This window comes from Lepidothrix coronata, unplaced genomic scaffold, assembly GCF_001604755.1.
Source record: "Lepidothrix coronata isolate B3197 unplaced genomic scaffold, Lepidothrix_coronata-1.0 Scaffold61, whole genome shotgun sequence".
In the NCBI taxonomy this organism is placed as follows: Eukaryota; Metazoa; Chordata; class Aves; order Passeriformes; family Pipridae; genus Lepidothrix; species Lepidothrix coronata.
In genome coordinates this window covers 2,350,575-2,367,313 of record NW_016690241.1, presented here as the reverse complement: position 1 = coordinate 2,367,313, position 16,739 = coordinate 2,350,575, and the positions used below count along the sequence as shown (strand labels likewise).

The window sequence follows — 16,739 nt, the reverse complement described above, 5'->3', positions numbered from 1 at the left end:
AATTTGATTATTTTGTGCAACTCATTTGCATTGTTTTTTATGTGCTGAATGAATTAACACCATAAAAATCTCAAGAAATTGTAAATACAGAGTAGAAATATGCAGTTTCATTCATCTACTATAGAACCAGCAGCATACAGAACTTCAGTGTAGCCATCTTTTAACAGCTAAAGTTTTCTTATTTGCTTGATTATACTTGTTCTTAGTATGCAGCTTCCTGGTTTTTCCCCTGTTACCCCTTTTCTCCAAAGTTCTAAATTTAGATTCCCAAAGGCTTCAGCATGAAGGTGCTTCAGACCACTTTAGAGCTCTTTTTTCTTATTATAGTGAGGGAAAAAAATGGTTCACATCGGGAAAGAATATTAAGGAACTAAAGCACCCTGTAAGGGAGAAAAATCTGAGACCCCCAAAAAGCAAAGAAGCAGCAGTCAAGGCACTTTGTGTCACTCATTTTATTCACGTGTACAAGTTGACACTACGCTATTAAATACAGACAATACAGAAGCATTAAAAACAAATACTGTTTAAAAACTTTAAAAAACACATATTGCTTCAAGCTTAGATGGTATTTCCCTATTGTTTTAAAGTGAATTCAGTGCTAACAATAGCTGAGGCAGCTTCCCATTCAATTATACCCCTAATTTCATGGGGGCTACTGTCAAGGTGTTGAGTCAGGCTCCATATATGGCTTTGCCGCTGAGTGCGCCATCTGAGCTGGAAAACAAACTGGAACATCCAGGTTCCCACACATAAGGCCCTCAGATTGCTAGCATTTGGTCCCTATCCCAGTAAAAAAAGTCAGAGAGGCCTTTATAGTTCAGTGGCACTGCATTATGCCATAAAAAATGAAAGCAGATACACTTCCCTACACATTAAAAATTCCATTTAAATGTACATTTGCTACCTGGATAAAATACTTACCAAAAATTCAGGTCTGTCCCTCAGTTTTGTTAAGTTTGGCTCTAAGTTTAGTGATCACCTTGACTATCTCAGCATCCAGTGGAAAAGTCAGTATTTCATAGTTGCGAAGATGTGACAGCAGTGACTGAACAGGCATGCTACCGTATTTTACAGGGACATTCTTCACGCGGTTTTCATGGTAACATTTTACACTGTAAACACTAGTCTTCACAACACTATAATTAAATTGCAGCATTACACACTGTAAAATTCCTGTTTCACTTAGCTAAGTACTTTCAGAAGCAAAAAGGAATAAACAGTTATTTTCATGAAGACTTTGGAGAACTGAAAGTTTACTGTGTTCTTATCAGAAAAGTTTTATTTCTAAAACAGGAGTGAGAACCGTTCTTCACTTGACTGAATTCAAGAGTCCATGCAAGGCAAAGTTCAGAACTTCCTTAATTGGTAGAGAGATATTTACTATCAATTTTTTAGTGAGTCCAATTTGAAGCTAAACAGCCACCTCCTGTAAGAATCTATGGAATATAGTTAAAGCTTGTACATGTGAAAAGTTCTGCTTTACAATTCAGTTGGCTTTTCATTTGCTAATATCAGAACACCAACAGTTTTCAGACCAAATACTTTGCACATACAGCTTGCAGTGTCCAGAACTAGACTATTTCATACAGTCTAAGCAAACTACTAGCTTTTTAGTCAAATAATGCCCAAATGCAAGAAGGCTGCCTGATTTGCAGAATAATTTACCCCTCACTTCAGACATTTTATTACTTAAACCAAGATAGTACCAACATAGTACCCAGGGATTTTTAGCTACAGACCTTTTGGAAAAGCAAAACAATGACTCATCTGATCTAATTAGTGTCTCTACTGTCTTCTAAAAAGTGGTCTTTATGGAGAACAGCTCTCGACTGGACAAGGATTAGAACTAGATGGTCTCCTCAGTATACAGCAGCCTTGATGCTGTTGAAAATTCTCATGCTTTATTGAACACCTAGAACAAGTCTATTTGAGATGTTTAAAGTTTGGTACCCAATATCCAAGGCAGAAGACATGTAAGCCTCCTGTAATTATTGAAAAAACCAACACCTAACAGGAGATACATCTTCTCCAAAAGTGGGTACTTAAGGCAGGCACAATAGTCATCTTGGCTCCTCCATTCTCTGTGGGAGGAGAGAACCATAGAAGCTGTCTTCAAAAGCATGGCAAGGTGAGTCCTGCCCTACACAATCATGGGAACTGTTGAATGTGACAAAATGCACTGAGGGTGCAGTCCGTATGCTGTAGTTACAGAAAGCCTACAAAGCCTGTGAGCAACAGGAACAGGCAGAGTTTTTATTGAATAAGGCTGTTAAACACTACTGAATTGGTACTTTGACACTGTTGTTCAAAGCTAGGGTGGCTTTCCAAATTGAACCAGCATCAGAAGCAACCTAAGCATATTTACAGCAGCTATTTAAAGAGGAAAACACAGCATAAAAGGAAATTAAAACAATCTCATGGAGCAAAGGCATCCTCTGGAATAATTTTCCCCAGTCTTGGGCACTGTTCTATAGTTTTAGGAAGTTCTAGCCTGTGGTTTATTAGAAGTTGAAATACAGGGATTTTGCTGTGTATAAGACATTCTTATTCTTAGTCATACTTTGCATTCCAACACTTAAAAGCTGTAAGTTCTTAAATAGGTAACCCTGAACAAGAGTTGTATTTTTATAGCTTTATGCTTAAAAGGCAAGTTTAAAAATCAGATTATAACTTCATGTATTCTAGGACTTTTTAGTAAGATTAAAATTGTGAGTAATTGAACCTTTACTGATGCAATATAATTGACACTAGGAGGCAGCAGTACTTGGTCCCTTTGTGCAATTGCTTTCAATAACACAATCAAACTTTTCACTAAGTGTGTGTACTGTGTTGCAATAGTAATTCTAGAGTCCGGCCTGTCACTGAGAATGAAGCTAAAACTAGAGCTGCAGAAGTGCAAGTGTGCTTCCTGTGGGAAAGTGTCCAGCCTGTAAAAACACAAGCTTCAAAACAGTTAAACTGAGATAACCAACATATGTAACTAACACACAACATGCCTGAACAAAACTTTGAAGCTCACAACTACAGCAATAATCTGCTCAAAGTGTGGTTATAAAACTGAAAAGATATTTTACAGCCACATGAGGAAATAACCACTGAGGATATCACAATGACTGTCTTACTACACAGAAGTAGGACCTACGAAGTGAAAATGTTCAAACTCAATTATATGTTCTTGTTTACTAAAGGATACACCCCTCCTACCCCTAGCCTTTGCCCCCTCCCCATCCCCCCACAGTGAGGGGTTCTGCACCAATTCTGAGAGGAGAAAGCTTCTCAGGACTTCATCTATGAGTTTTATCAACACAATTTTCAAGTTTAAACCCTTTAACAATGTACTTGTATAGTACGTTCACATGGAATGCATATTGCACTCTGACCCCTAGTGAGCATAATAGATATTCCAAAGTGTTAAAAATAGACTTCACTAGAAAGGAGCCAGCCCTCTCCTTCAATGAATTTACATGATTAAGTGTAGACTTAAGTGTGACCACAAGGTTAGTACAGTGGCACAACTCGATACTGGTAGAACAAGCAACTGCATATTGAGCAGAAGCTATCAGATAATGATTGTCTACATTAGTTATTTGGTACAACAGGAACAGCAACAGCAAAACAATCCTGTAGCTGTTTCTTGCCCTGAAAATGAGTAGTTTATTCTAATGACCTTAGAAACAGCAATAAAAGTTAGCATCAGCAGATTCTCTAATCAAACAAGGTTTGTTTTGGAGGTTTTTAAAGTTTCTGTGTACAGGCAATACTTGGTATTTGCCTGCCTAAAGCATCTACGTTTATTAGTGCTGTTTACCAGACCCACTGGCTTCCTGTTGCCTGTCTTCATATACTTATTTTGGTAAAAGTATTGAATCAAATAGCATTATAAATACAAAGGCACCTCCATCACACCTTAAAAGTCGTTTCCCAATGGTATCTCCCCATGACTTGGATTTTTAAATAGGGGACAACAGATTATTTGTAACCACAATCAAAAAAGTATTTGCTTTGACTCCCTGCATGCTAAGGTTCCCCCCCTCCCATCCTGAAAGCAAATCAACTGAAGCATTAGAAAAATTCCCAAAAGGGGAATTGTTTAAAAGTTTGGGTAGTCATATCTAAAAGCCTCTTCAAATGTTATGGCTCCAAGGATACACCCATACACCCCACTGTGAGGTAGGTAGCCAAGATAAAAACATTGTAACAAATATTTTAACAGCTGGAAACTCCCTATAAAAACCTTGCATAAGTAGTTTGGTTCCTTGCACCAGTGTCCTGATATGCGCAACTTCTTTTGAGGATGCCTAAGGGAATCCAAATTCAGAGAGCTCTTGCTGAGTAGCATCTCATATACTCTGTCATCCAAGGGTTATCTGCTGGGGAGGGCTTTGTTCGCCAAGCTGTTTCTGCTTCTGCTGATCGTACTCTCCTCTGAGAAAGCTTCCTTTTCTCCACTTGTCTCCTGTTCTTTGCTCGTAGAGCAGACTCATGAATCTAAAAGACCAGAGTTAATATTACAGCAGGAAAACAGCCTAGGAACCCCACAGGAATGCTGAGGATCGCTTTTTATTTGTCCCAATCCCCCACCCTGAAGAAACAGGGCTTGCAAGCAAGATTATATTTTTTTTCTGTAATTTCTTCTGTAACAGAAGCAGAGATTTTTTTTTTCATAAAAAAATTCTTCAAATTCTGTTCTGCATTATCTTTCCTGCTTCCCACTCTTAAATGATTCCAAAAATCTTTAATGTTTCAGTCTTACTCAGACATTCTAAAAACTTTAGTTCTTCTACCATTTAAATTCTTAAGCACCTCTCAATGTCCAAGCATTGCTTAAAATCTGAGCCATATTAGTAAACCCAATCCCTAGAGATTCCTTATTAGAGACTGAAGATCTTAATTTTGAACAATATGCTGAACACGCAACTACATACATTTTTGTATTAATAAATTATCATGGTTTCCACAAAAGTTAATCCAAAGATCCAGTTCTATATTTGCTTGCTTCTGTCTCCAGATTTAAAACTCTATCTCCCATCTCAATTAAGGGAAAATAACACCTTTCAGACAGTCAAGAAAAAGTAACCTCGCTAGGCAGTAAGTAGTGAGTTCATGCTTAAAGAAGCATCCTTAGTGAAAAAGCACTGCATAATTGGGAGTGTTCCAGAAATATTCTGCCCATTCAGTCCAAACCCAAGACCTTTGGTGATCTTAGGCATTCTGTAACTGTTTCTAGCATAAGAAATGTTAGAAGTCTTAAAAGGTATAAATACCTCTGGTCAAGTCAGGCATCAGCCTCTTTTAGGCTTAAACATAAAGAGCCACTCAACTCTTATGAGAACTGACCAAAGCTTATCAATTCAGCAACAGTGTCCATTATCAGGAAAGGCAGTTTCTTTCCAGGGCTGAAAGGCTGAAGTTCCACATTTTGCTCAAAGGGTTGAGCAGTCCAGGAGGGAAAACGCTGGGCTTCAAACCCTTTCCAAAGCCCATCAAAAGCCAGCTCCATCTTGCACATCAAGACTACCACCCACCTCAGTCATCTTGGGTCATAAAGTCAGAATCTACATCAGTAGTAAGAAAAGAACAAGACACTGGCAGGGATGCATTAAGGATTATGTTTTAGGAGACTAGGAAAGTTACTGAAAAGAAAGAAATTAATCTGTTTGTTACAACCTTGCTGTTTCCTCCTTACTGGAGGAAACAGACCTCCAGTACAGCAGAATCGTGATGCTGTCCATGACCATATGAATTTTAGTTGTGCTGTTTTATTAATATTTACACCAGCCCTGTAATCCATCAGCCATCCGATAGACCATTCTGTAGGCAAAGTTTCCTGCTGGCAACCCACCAAAACAGGCTGCTAGACAAGACATTTTAGCAGCCAAGCATTCATACCCTCTCACTGAGGCTCGTATTCTAGGAAGTGCCCCAGCAAAAGTCACTCTTTCACAGCACAAACACTACCGCAGTGTTTATACACCTGCCTGCTGAGGGATGCCTGGTGCTAACTCCCTGCTGCTTTGCTGTTGTTTTGTTTGAAGTGTAGAAATACATTTATAACAGCTAGTTAGCAGCCAGTAACACTGTAACAGCCAGAAGCAAGACTGCCAAGGTTTAAACAGAATTTCAAGTGTTAGTCAAACATGGAAGTTTCAAAACCAATTAACAGTTAAGAGCTATTTTATTTGGACATCTCAAACCTCTCCAGGTTTGTTTCTAGAACTTACTGCTAGAATCTCCATGCATTCAAATAAAGGGAACCCTGAGCAGTTTTACTTAGATATTAGATGTATCTAAGCACTAAGTAGTCACTGCCCTTGACTGAAACAGAAGCTTTTACTTACTTCATTCACTGAAGCAGAAGCACAGACATTGTGAGTTTTCTGGCTTCCAGTATCTGTCTGTCTTTCTCCCCATCCATACAGAGCAAATGGATGTTTATTCTCCTTTGGTGCATCTGTCCTTTGAGGACTTTTGGCTGATTTGCGATCATTACGACTGGACAAGGCACTTCGACTTGGACGTCGTCCTGTACGGCTGGTTTTGTCTGCTTCCTTTGCAGAAGTGTGTTCTACAGTTTTTTCTTGCTCTTCCTTCTCCTGCTTTTCTTGCTCTTCTTTTTCTTTCTCTAAAGAAAAAAAAAAAAAAAAAAGAAAATTTATGCTTTAAGTTCCTAATGACAACGTATAAGTGTCTGATTTGCACAGCTTCTCAATACATCATTGAAGCTGTTCTTTTTTTAGAAATGGAAGATGTCATTACTTCCTTAGCAACAGGCATATACCTTGCTTAAATGTCTTCATTCTTTCTTTAGTGACTACAATACAGCTTTCACGTACTTAAAAACGCTTTCACTGCTGAGGTTACAGATAACCAATAGCTCCAGGCAGAATGTTAATGACTGTTTCCAGTGAACTTCTGTCTTCACTGTTTCATCCTTGCATCTTCCAGACAGCAAACAGATGGACTGCTGAATGCCACATAGATGCTGCCAGCCAGTCAGAAATGAAGTCTGATAAGAGTACGTGCAATATTAAATCCCTCATACTGTAAGCTTCCGCTAAAAGAAAATGATTCATTTTCAAGCTCCCTGTTTAAATATATATTCCTATTATGATTTTCTGTTTATGGAGAGGACAGTATGAAGCAGAAACATACAATGTGGTAGACATCACCCTTACTTCACAGAACAGATAGCATGTTGTCCATTTAAAGGACCACTCTCTACAGGCATTGTTCTCCAAGGCTCATGTCACCCACATGTTTAAGCCTTCCATAACAAGGGTCCTCCAGGCACTGGATATGCAGACTAAGATTTGTGAGAAAATTTAAAGGCTGTGTTATTGCAGTTGTGGATCATCACTGAAGGCTGAATCAGCATTATATAAAATATTAAATAATAAAAACACAGGGAAACAACTGTTCCAGAAGATCTAATCTTCTTTCATTATACTGCTAGGGAGGAACTAGTTTTCCTTTGTTTGTGGCACTGGTTAGGCTGCACTTCAAATCCTGTGTTCAGTTTTGGGCCCCTCACTACAAGAAGGTCATTGAGGTGCTGTCCAGAGAAGCCAACGCAGCTGGGGAAGGGTCTAGAGAGTAAGTCATGTTAGGAGTAGCAGAAGGAGATGGGGTTGTTTAGCCTGGAGAAAAGGAGGCTCAGGGTGGACCTTATCACGCTCTACAACCACCTGAAAGGAGGTTGTAGCCAGATAGGGATTGGTCTCTTCTCCCAGGTAACAAGCAATAGAGCAAGAGGAAATGGCCTCAAGTTGCATCAGGGGAGGTCTAGATTGGACATTAAGAAAAATTCCTTCTCCAAAATGGATGTCAAGCATCGGAACAGGCTGCCCAGGGAAGTGGTTGAGTCACCATGCATGGAGGTAAAGACATGTAGATGATTCACTTTGGGACATTTACTGGTGGACTTGGCAATGCTAAGATAGTGGCTGAATTCAATTTTAAAGGTCTTTTCCAACCTAATTGATTCTGTTATTCTATACTGAGTGAGTCTAATCAAATATACTGCTTACATTAGTGAAATACAACTTTGAAAAAAGTAAATACACAGAACCCTGTTTTCATTCTCCATCCCCCAAATCTTCAATAGTAGTGTGGACAAGCTGGAAGCGTATGCTGGACATTGAAAGTGGCCACTAAGCACTGTGGGCACAGACATTGTGATCCAAAGTCTCTGAAACTTCTAGGCCAACCACGCCTTTTATGTAAAAGGCAACTACAGCCTTTTTTTTTTTAAACAGCACAGGAGTCCACTAGTGACTCCCTTTAAGTCCATGGCTTTGAGCATTAGATGCTGCTTTCTTCTAGACACACACAGTGATACACTCAAACTGTGCTGACAAACACACCAAACTTGCAAGTTTTCTACCACACCATCTATTTCTGGTCCCAGTAGGGATGAGCTGCAAGCCACCTCTGTTCCAAGAATCAGAACTTTCAACCACCACCAGCATATGCTGGTATGTACAGAAGGAATTTCTCCACTGGCATAGAAGGGGTTCATCTGGTTTAAGGCTTGCTTACATAGACAACTAGTAAAAATTTTACCCAAGTGTCTTCATCATTGAAAGCAGAAGGGATTTCCAATCCTGTGACAAACTAGCAATCATTCCTGATAATTGCTGTGATTTAGCTAGTCAAGCAAGTACATGCCACATCTGACACTGCTTTAATTTCACTTCTGCATTCATCCAGCTCTGATGAAATACAAGTTACCTGCCTGGCACATTGGCTAAGCATCCATTTACTCTTGCAGGTACTTCACGCTTATAGGATAAAGATATCAAGACTTGCCACATGCCCCAGAATTCCCATAAGGCAAACCTTATGCTCTCTTGCAAACTATTAGCCTTGCCAGCACACTTTCCACTTGCTGACAACCAGCACAAAGGCCCTGGTGCTGGGCCATGTTCCGGCTTGTCAATACACATCTTCCAATCAGTGCAGGTGTGGCATTCAGCTGCAGATTATATACTGCAGTACAGCTGAGTATTTGGTAAAGAGCAGCCAACAGTGGTAAAGTATTTAGAGCTGTATTTGGTAAGAATTCAATTGAATGTCCCCACAAAACCACCAAAAAAAGTAATCAAGTCCAAAGGAGTGACAGAGTGAGAACAACAAATGGCCAGATCAATACCTTAATATTGGGTGCACATAATTTCAGGTATTATAGCTAAGGCTGGATAAAAGGCAAGCAGCAGTGACCTCAGTGTGGTAACAGACCTGCTTTGCATAGTGTCCCCATCTCTGGGACACACAGTTTCACTTCTAAAACAAGACAGCTCATTCATCATGGCTGCAAACAGGGAGCAGAGAGCTATCCCCTTACAAAATACTATCTGAGCATCTCTCTCTGCACAGCCACTCCTAAGGAGAGGCTGGCTAGATCCATTATCAGAAGGGAGCACTGTTTTGAGAAAACAAAACACTGAAAGGGGACATATTGCTGTCAATTCTGAAACAGGAGTGCTTTGATTCTGGGAAGGTGTTCCATTCTCTGTTCAGGGGAAAATGGCATCTTCCTTCTCTACAAAGGAGGGTGGAGCAACACTGAGTAGCATTTAAAGACTTAAAAATACTGGAAAGTGGGGGGGTCTGCAATTGTATGGATACTTTAGCTTTAAAAAACAAGGCAATAGCCATGCCTAGGGATTCTGCTCACTAGGATATAGCTCCAGCTGGTCCAGAAGTGACTGAGCCAGCTTGTCCCAAAATAGCAATAAAAGCATATGGGTAAATGACACACAGAGGCCTGTTGTGCACAGTCTTACAGTAAATGCTGTATGCCAGAGTGCACTGTAGCACTTACAAGCACCTGCTATTAAATCAGGTATTTCAATGAATTCACTCCTATTGTGCATCTATGCAGAATTCTACTGGTGAAGGCACAAGGCAGATATCTAACAGTTATTTAAGTCTTTTATTTAAAGCTATAGTTTATATCCAAGCCATTGCTAGGCAGCCCTTTTCACAGGAAGACAGAAAAACAGCAGCTAATAGCAGGACTTAGACCTCAGCCGCTCAGGGAGTCCAGGCACCAGCAACACCTACCCATCTCCTCCTTTCCATGCAGAGCACCAGCTCCAGCAGACACAGGAAACTCAGAACTGACTGGCTTGCAGCACTACAGGGATTAGACAGGAGAGGGAAAAAGCTAGGAACATTTAAAACTGCATCGTGGGTGCTAAGCAGAGCACACTGGATGGACAGGAGGGGATTAAGTGCTTAACAGACAGAACAAGGCTGTTAGGCCCACCCGATATTGCTGTTGAAAGCTCCTGCCCAGAAGAGGTCACTTAAACCCTGCTGCATCGCCCTGCTTGCATAACAGCTCCACTCCAGGCTCAAGCAGGAAAAGCTCAAGTGGATCTTCCCTCTCCCACAACATTGCATGCTCCGTGGGGCAGATAGGACCCTGATTTCAAAGGCCCTGCTGACTTACTAAGAGTATCAACAACCTTCTGATTAAACCCACAGGCCAGGTCGTAGGGGTCAACAGTATTATCTCTATATAAAATCGTTGGCTCTTTACAGCACTGCCTCAGGATCAGGAGAAGCACTTTGTTCTTGAACTGCAACTGGCAGAACTTGATGTTTCCTACTCTAGTACAAACACCTTCACCATTGGGGTAAGGCTTCAAGGCCTCTTGAAAGGGGCATATATTCAGTTGTGGGTATGAATAGACTACAGTTGGGTAGAAAGTAGCTACTACAGCTGAAACAGATTGCATCATTTCTTCAAGGCAGATCTTATATGATGCGGTACTGGAGCTAGCATCTGCACAGCAGCTCACAGTTGGTCAGATTCACACAAGCTTCATCTGCAGCAGAGTTCAGAAAGTGATGACTAGTTTGGCTTGTTAGCAAAGCTTGTTTCCAACAAAAAAATTGGAGCAACTTTGAATAATAATACTATAAACCCCTGAACTGACACCCTTGTCTTCTTTCCCCACCACAAGATACTCCTTCCCATGTTCTTGGCCCAGCAAATACACCTGCAACATGATGACAGACAAGATCAGGGAACAAGTATGAAATCGGACCTTCTTCTGAGTTGCACTAATCCAGATCAGTCACTTTCCAAATACTGTTGAAGCAGCTGTTTTGGTGGCAGCTTATCACTGCTGTCACTTAAGACCACTGCACAAAATGCTGAAGGCAAAATGGCAATAAGGACTGAAAGGTGCCTTCATCCTACATGCCTGTGCAGCAGTGTCATTTCACAAGCAACACGTCTGACAACAGCACTGCTGCCAAGAGCTTCTGTCTTTTACTTACCAGCCCACTGGGTTCTGTTGACAGCTTTAAGGATGTGTCTACACCACAACTACACCCGTTGATTTAGGTCAAGATTTTGTTGGATTATGTTTAAAGCACATCTGTGCCTGAGCATATTCCATGGAAGAATCCCAGAAACCATTGCTGCAAGTGAAGGCCCAGAAGGAATTAACCCAAAGTTGCCCCCAAGCACACCCTAGTATCACTCAGCTGTAACTTCAGGGCAAGAGAGAGTGACAAAGAACCTTTGTCCCAGGTGCTATCCCAGGTGTTCACATTGGTAGTACTTTAGAGCAACACCAGTAAACCTTAAAGCCAAGCTGCCTACATCCACTTTCTCCACACACACCAGAAGCATTCACAGACTTTTACAAACACATACAGGCTCGCTCATCTTAATGAGGAAAAGAAGCAACCAGGGCACACACACCATTATGAATTGGATTTACCTCAGATCTTAGTCAACATTACTGCTGGCTACACACTTGGCCACAAGCACTGTTCATACCATTCAGACAGAAATCAGATTTCCCACAGAACAGCAGGAAGCAGCAGTAGCCAGGTAACAACTAGGATGCTAAGGCATGTGGGTGGATGTTAGATTCAGAAGACAAAAGATGTCATCAATATGAGCACACTCAGCTACCCCCACAGTGTAATTAAGTTCTTTCAGAGTGAAAAAAAAAAAAGGCAGTTGAATAATGGAAGCTTCACAGAGTGGTAGTTTCTATGTTATCTCCTCCACATGCTTTAATTAGCCAGCCACTAAGCAGAAGAAAAATACGTCCTTATAATTGTCCAGTACTGAATGAGTCACCTGCTTGTGTATTCACATGTTCATTAAGATACAATAAATATCCACTAAATCCAGCTACCTAAGCAGAATTGTTTTCAGTTCTTTTGCTAAGGACTTAGCAAAGCTCTTCAGTAATTGCAGAACTTAAAAATGTTTATCCTAAGGCACTTAGCAAAGAAATTAAACTTAAGTACAGATTTTTCTCCCATTATAGGTACAAGAAGCAAGAACCTTATAGAACATCAGGCATTCCCTTACTGCAGCAATGGCAAAGTTGATCAGTTACAGAGGCACAATTGCCCAAAATCCTACAGCCTGGCAGACCACTGTTGCTCCACAGTCCCTTTGCCACTGACACAGTACTGAGGACATGACTATGCATGCACTGGATAGTCACACACGCCACCACTGACGACAGAAAGTGCCGTCAAGCTTTCATCCTCTGCCAAAAACGACCCAACCAGAATCAGACTACCAAGTAACTCCAGTTGGATCTTTCCCCTGGGAGCAGTCTGGGAGAGCATCAGGGAGTAGGCTGAGGAGTGAGCAGAGCACCCTGGCCAGCAGACTCTAGCCTTGGCAACTGCCAGTCCCATCCAGACTGTAGCAGGCTTACCTGCTCTATCCACAAGCTCAATGAGAAGAATGAAGAGAAATTCTGGTCCCTACCACAACTGACCCAGATTGGTATGTATTCAAACTGCATCATAAAAGGTGGGAATGCCAAGTTCCAAGAGCAGCTTCAATAGCTTCCACCCTCCTCCCACTAGAAGCCAAGCCTTTAGACAGCACTGCCTTTTGCCATGCAACCGTTCCCCAGCCTTTTGGAATTCCTTAGTACTTCTCACTGAGGTGCTGTGTATGTCTTCCTCACATACTTCCAATCTAACTTCCTCAAGGCCTGATCTAGGAAAGCACAAACAGGGCCATTAATACTTTGTTACAGACTGGTAAGCCAGGGTGCTTCCATCACTGCACAGCTGTTGCAGTTTAACCCCAGCCAGCAACTAAGTATCACACAGACACTCACTCCACAGTGGGATGGGAAAGAGAACCAAAACAACTCATGGATTGAGATAAGCACACTTTTATAATGGAAGTAAAATATAATAATAAAAAGGGAGACAAGAAGATAAAATAATAAAACCCAAGAGAAATTAGTGCTGCACACAATAAAATTGCTTGCCAGCTGCAAACTGATGCCCAACGTATCCCCGAGCAGGATTGGTGGCTCCTGGCCAACCCCCTCCGGTTCATATACTGGGCATGATACCCTATGGTACAGAGTATCCCTTTGGCCAGTTTGTATCAGCTGTCCTGGCAATACTGCTTCCCAGCTTCCTGTGCACCTGCTCACTAGTATGGGAAACTGAAAAGTCCTTGATTTAGGATAAGCACTACTGAACAATAACAACAACATCAGTATATTATCAGCATTATTCTCATACTGAATCCAACACTCAACATGTACCAGCTACTAGAAATAAAATTATCTCTATCCCAACTGAAACCAGGACAACACTGTGGAGGTGGGGTACACGACCCTGGCAGCCAGCAGCTATGTGCACCTCCCTTGCCCCCCCCACCCCCATGGGCCCTAGGTACCACAGGCCCACCCAGCCAAGAGGACTGCAGCTCACTGAAGAACCCAACATCACTGGCATGCTCTGAAACATCAGGCCTCTTGAACAGATGATAACATAGTTAAAGCTTTTGTGTAACATGGTATTCTTAAGGACAATGAATGCAGTTTAGCCTTGAATATCAGAATACAGATCATTCTGGAAACCTCAGGCCCCAAAGGACATTGAATCAGATTAGTTTCCCCACTCCAAACAAGCACATCTAACTCCAAGAAAAAAAGTAAAAGCAGCATGAAGTTAACTGAACAATTCTCAAGGATTTTCCCTGCTACTGTACAATAAATATATACGGCTGATTCAAAACGCATTGCAAAGCACCAATCAATAGCTGCCAGATACAGCATTCTCTCATTACAAGTAGGAGACAATATCTTATGGAACAGAAGAATACCAACTTAGGAAGCTTGACAGTGCTGTTATCTCTCTACACACTCTACGTAGTTAGATCTTGAGACATCAAAAGGCAATTCCTCTGCCTGAAGAGAACAAAATGTTCTCAGCTCTGCACCTGCTCAGCTTACGAAGTTGCCTGTACTCAGCTGTGAACCCAAGACCAAACCTCAGGTGGCATTAAGAACCAAGTGTTCAGCCGACACAGATTATTTGTGCAAATCCAGGAAAGCAGTTGCGTTAAGTGCCAGCCACTGGCATACAGTCCACTTGCCACTGCTTTTGCCGGAGAACCTGCTTATATAATTGCAGCGATGTTCCGCTCCCATGGCAACAGTTTACATAAGTGGTTGTGACTCAGGATGAGAGTTACCACCACCACTTGGCTCTTTAAAGAGACACCTCCGATGCCGCAGCTATGGCTTCTCCGCAGGCCTAGCAAGGACCCGGCTAAACCGCACTAGGGCTCCGGCTGATGAGTGGTGCCACCCCCAGGCTGGCTGTGCTGGGAGCGGGTAAGATGCTCCAGGCGGCCGCCGGGTGCCCCCGCACTGTCACCCCGCTGGGCCTGGATCCGGGCCCGGGATGGGGGATCAGCATCCCCCGGCACGGCAGGGCGGCCCGGGCAGAGCCATTCCTACCTTGCCCCGCAGAGCAGGCCAGGGCAGCACGGCCTGGCCGGAGGAACTCGGGGCTAGAACCGCACGGGACACACGTGTCCCCCCCGCCATCCCCGCGCTCCCTACCGGGGCTCGCCCGTCCCGTCTCGCTCGGCGCTGCCGCTGCCGCTCCGGCCGCCGGTGGCTCCTCCTCCTGCGCGGCCGCGGGGCTGCCGGCGCCCGGCGGCGAAGGGGACGCGGCGGTGCTGCCGCCACCGCTGCCGCTGTCCTGCTCCCAGCCGTCCCAGAGCCAGGGCCGGTGCGCCTGCTCCAGGAGCCGGCGGCTGAGGCGGTAGTGCAGCAGCTCCAGGTAGCAGGCGCCGCACGACTCCCATTTGGGCTCCTTGAAGCGCTTCATGTACTCCGTCTTCACGCGACGCGCCGGCACCACCATGGCGGGGCCGGGAGCGGGAGCCGGGAGCCGCAGCCGGGAACCGGGATCCGCCAGTCGAGCCCGCCCCCTCCCGCTGCAACGTTTAAATCCAAACAGCGGCGCCCGGCTCCGCCCCCGACCGCCCCGCGGGGGGGAGAGGGAGGAGCAGGGGGGAGGTACGGGGAACTGGATGAGATAAAACGAAAATAAACGAAAAATAAAGTAAAATAAAAAAATACACCACACAGCACCGCAGCCCTGGGCCCGGGTGGTCCCTGCATCAACTGGGGCTCCGGGAAAGCCTCCCCGCCACCCGGCTGAGGGGGCAACCTGGCGATGCGCAGCTTCTGTCGGGGGACATTTAAACCCAGCGAGTCCGTGCGGTGCGTCAGAACTGATGCAACTGCAGCTCTTTCTGCGTGCGGCACCCCGGGCCGCGGGGTAACCGCGGGGGGAGCTGCTGGTTTCTGCTCTGCTTCTGCAGGACCAAAAAGATGGGCAGCAGCCGGGACCCGGGCCCAGAGGGAGGCGAAGGCATCTGCAACAACAGGGACCTCTCTCCATTTTGCACTAATCTGTTTTAAAAACCCGTCTCCAGCGAGCGCCGGAACAGGATTCGTCTAATCCAGCTCTGCGCTAGCTGACCGCCGTCGCTTGGGATATGAAGCGCTTCGGAAACAAATGCAGAAACCAGAGCGCCCTCCGCCCTGCTTGCCTGCCCACCCACACATGGACACGCACCCGAAATCTTCAGCGATTTCTGGGTATTTCCTTCTCTCTCACACACCCCGTATTCAGGGCATCGCACCGAATCGTGCCCCTGTGGGACATGATTGTCCTTGGGGGGGGTTGCTACAGTGCCTTTGCCACAGCATCACGCACATTTCACAGCACCCCTCTGAGAGGGCCAAGCCACTGGCCGGCTGCAAACGCCCTGTTCTGGGCACCTGCAAACCTGATTCCCCCTTGACATGCGCAAGCTCTGCACGGTGGCTCTCCGGTCGCCTCTCCGGTCCCCACTCCGACACACGGGGGCACTGACGGATTTTCAGAAACAATTCTAGGAAACTGCTGCTCTCTTTTTTTCTTTCTTTTTTTCTTTTTTTCTTTTTTTTTTTTTTAACTAATAAGGAAGCAAACATTATTTGTCCTTGCTCTGACTGACAGAAATGGAAAAACACAAGCTGACACAGATACCAGGGTGGAAAATGCTGGCCGGGACTCTTCGGTGTAACAAATGTGCTGGTGGCTTTAAGGTGAGGGGGTGGGGATTACATACAGCACCTCTGCCTGTGAGGTACATTGATACAATCCTCAATACAGCTAACATAACCAAATTGACTTAGTTTAATCGATACTCAGACCGACCAGAATATAGCTCTGTTTTCAAGTGGACTGATTGGGCCTTTGCCATTCCGTGGTACCCAAGCACGAGTGAGAGGGGCACAGATATTGTCTGACCTTTCAGAACCACCAGGATATTCCCCTCTAGCCCTCACAGCCCCCCAGCCCTTGCGATTATCTCCACAGCCTGTGAGAGCAGGATATTGGGCAAATCGAGGGTCCCCCTCCACGATTCAGGAAAA

At 44.0% G+C, this 16,739-nt stretch overlaps 1 protein-coding gene across 1 annotated transcript; it reads right to left on the bottom strand.

The window, feature by feature from the left end:
• Positions 1-434: 434 nt before the first annotated feature.
• Positions 435-15,241, bottom strand: CCSAP (centriole, cilia and spindle associated protein). The gene is made up of 3 exons (XM_017817459.1): positions 14,868-15,241; positions 6,339-6,622; positions 435-4,488 (listed from the first exon to the last, which is right to left on the bottom strand). The coding sequence occupies exons 1-3, from the start codon at positions 15,172-15,174 to the stop codon at positions 4,315-4,317; spliced, it is 765 nt and encodes a 254-aa protein (XP_017672948.1). The 5' UTR covers positions 15,175-15,241; the 3' UTR covers positions 435-4,314.
• Between the last annotated feature and the right edge of the window lie 1,498 nt (positions 15,242-16,739).

Excerpts from the sequence above, each read along its gene's own strand:
- CCSAP (XM_017817459.1), bottom strand. The coding sequence starts at position 15,174 with ATGGTGGTGCCGGCGCGTCGCGTGAAGACGGAGTACATGAAGCGCTTC. Across the intron at positions 6,623-14,867 it reads GACGGGACGGGCGAGCCCCG|AGAAAGAAAAAGAAGAGCAA; the intron begins GTAGGGAGCGCG and ends TTTTTTCTTTAG. Across the intron at positions 4,489-6,338 it reads CTTCTGCTTCAGTGAATGAA|ATTCATGAGTCTGCTCTACG; the intron begins GTAAGTAAAAGC and ends CTGGTCTTTTAG.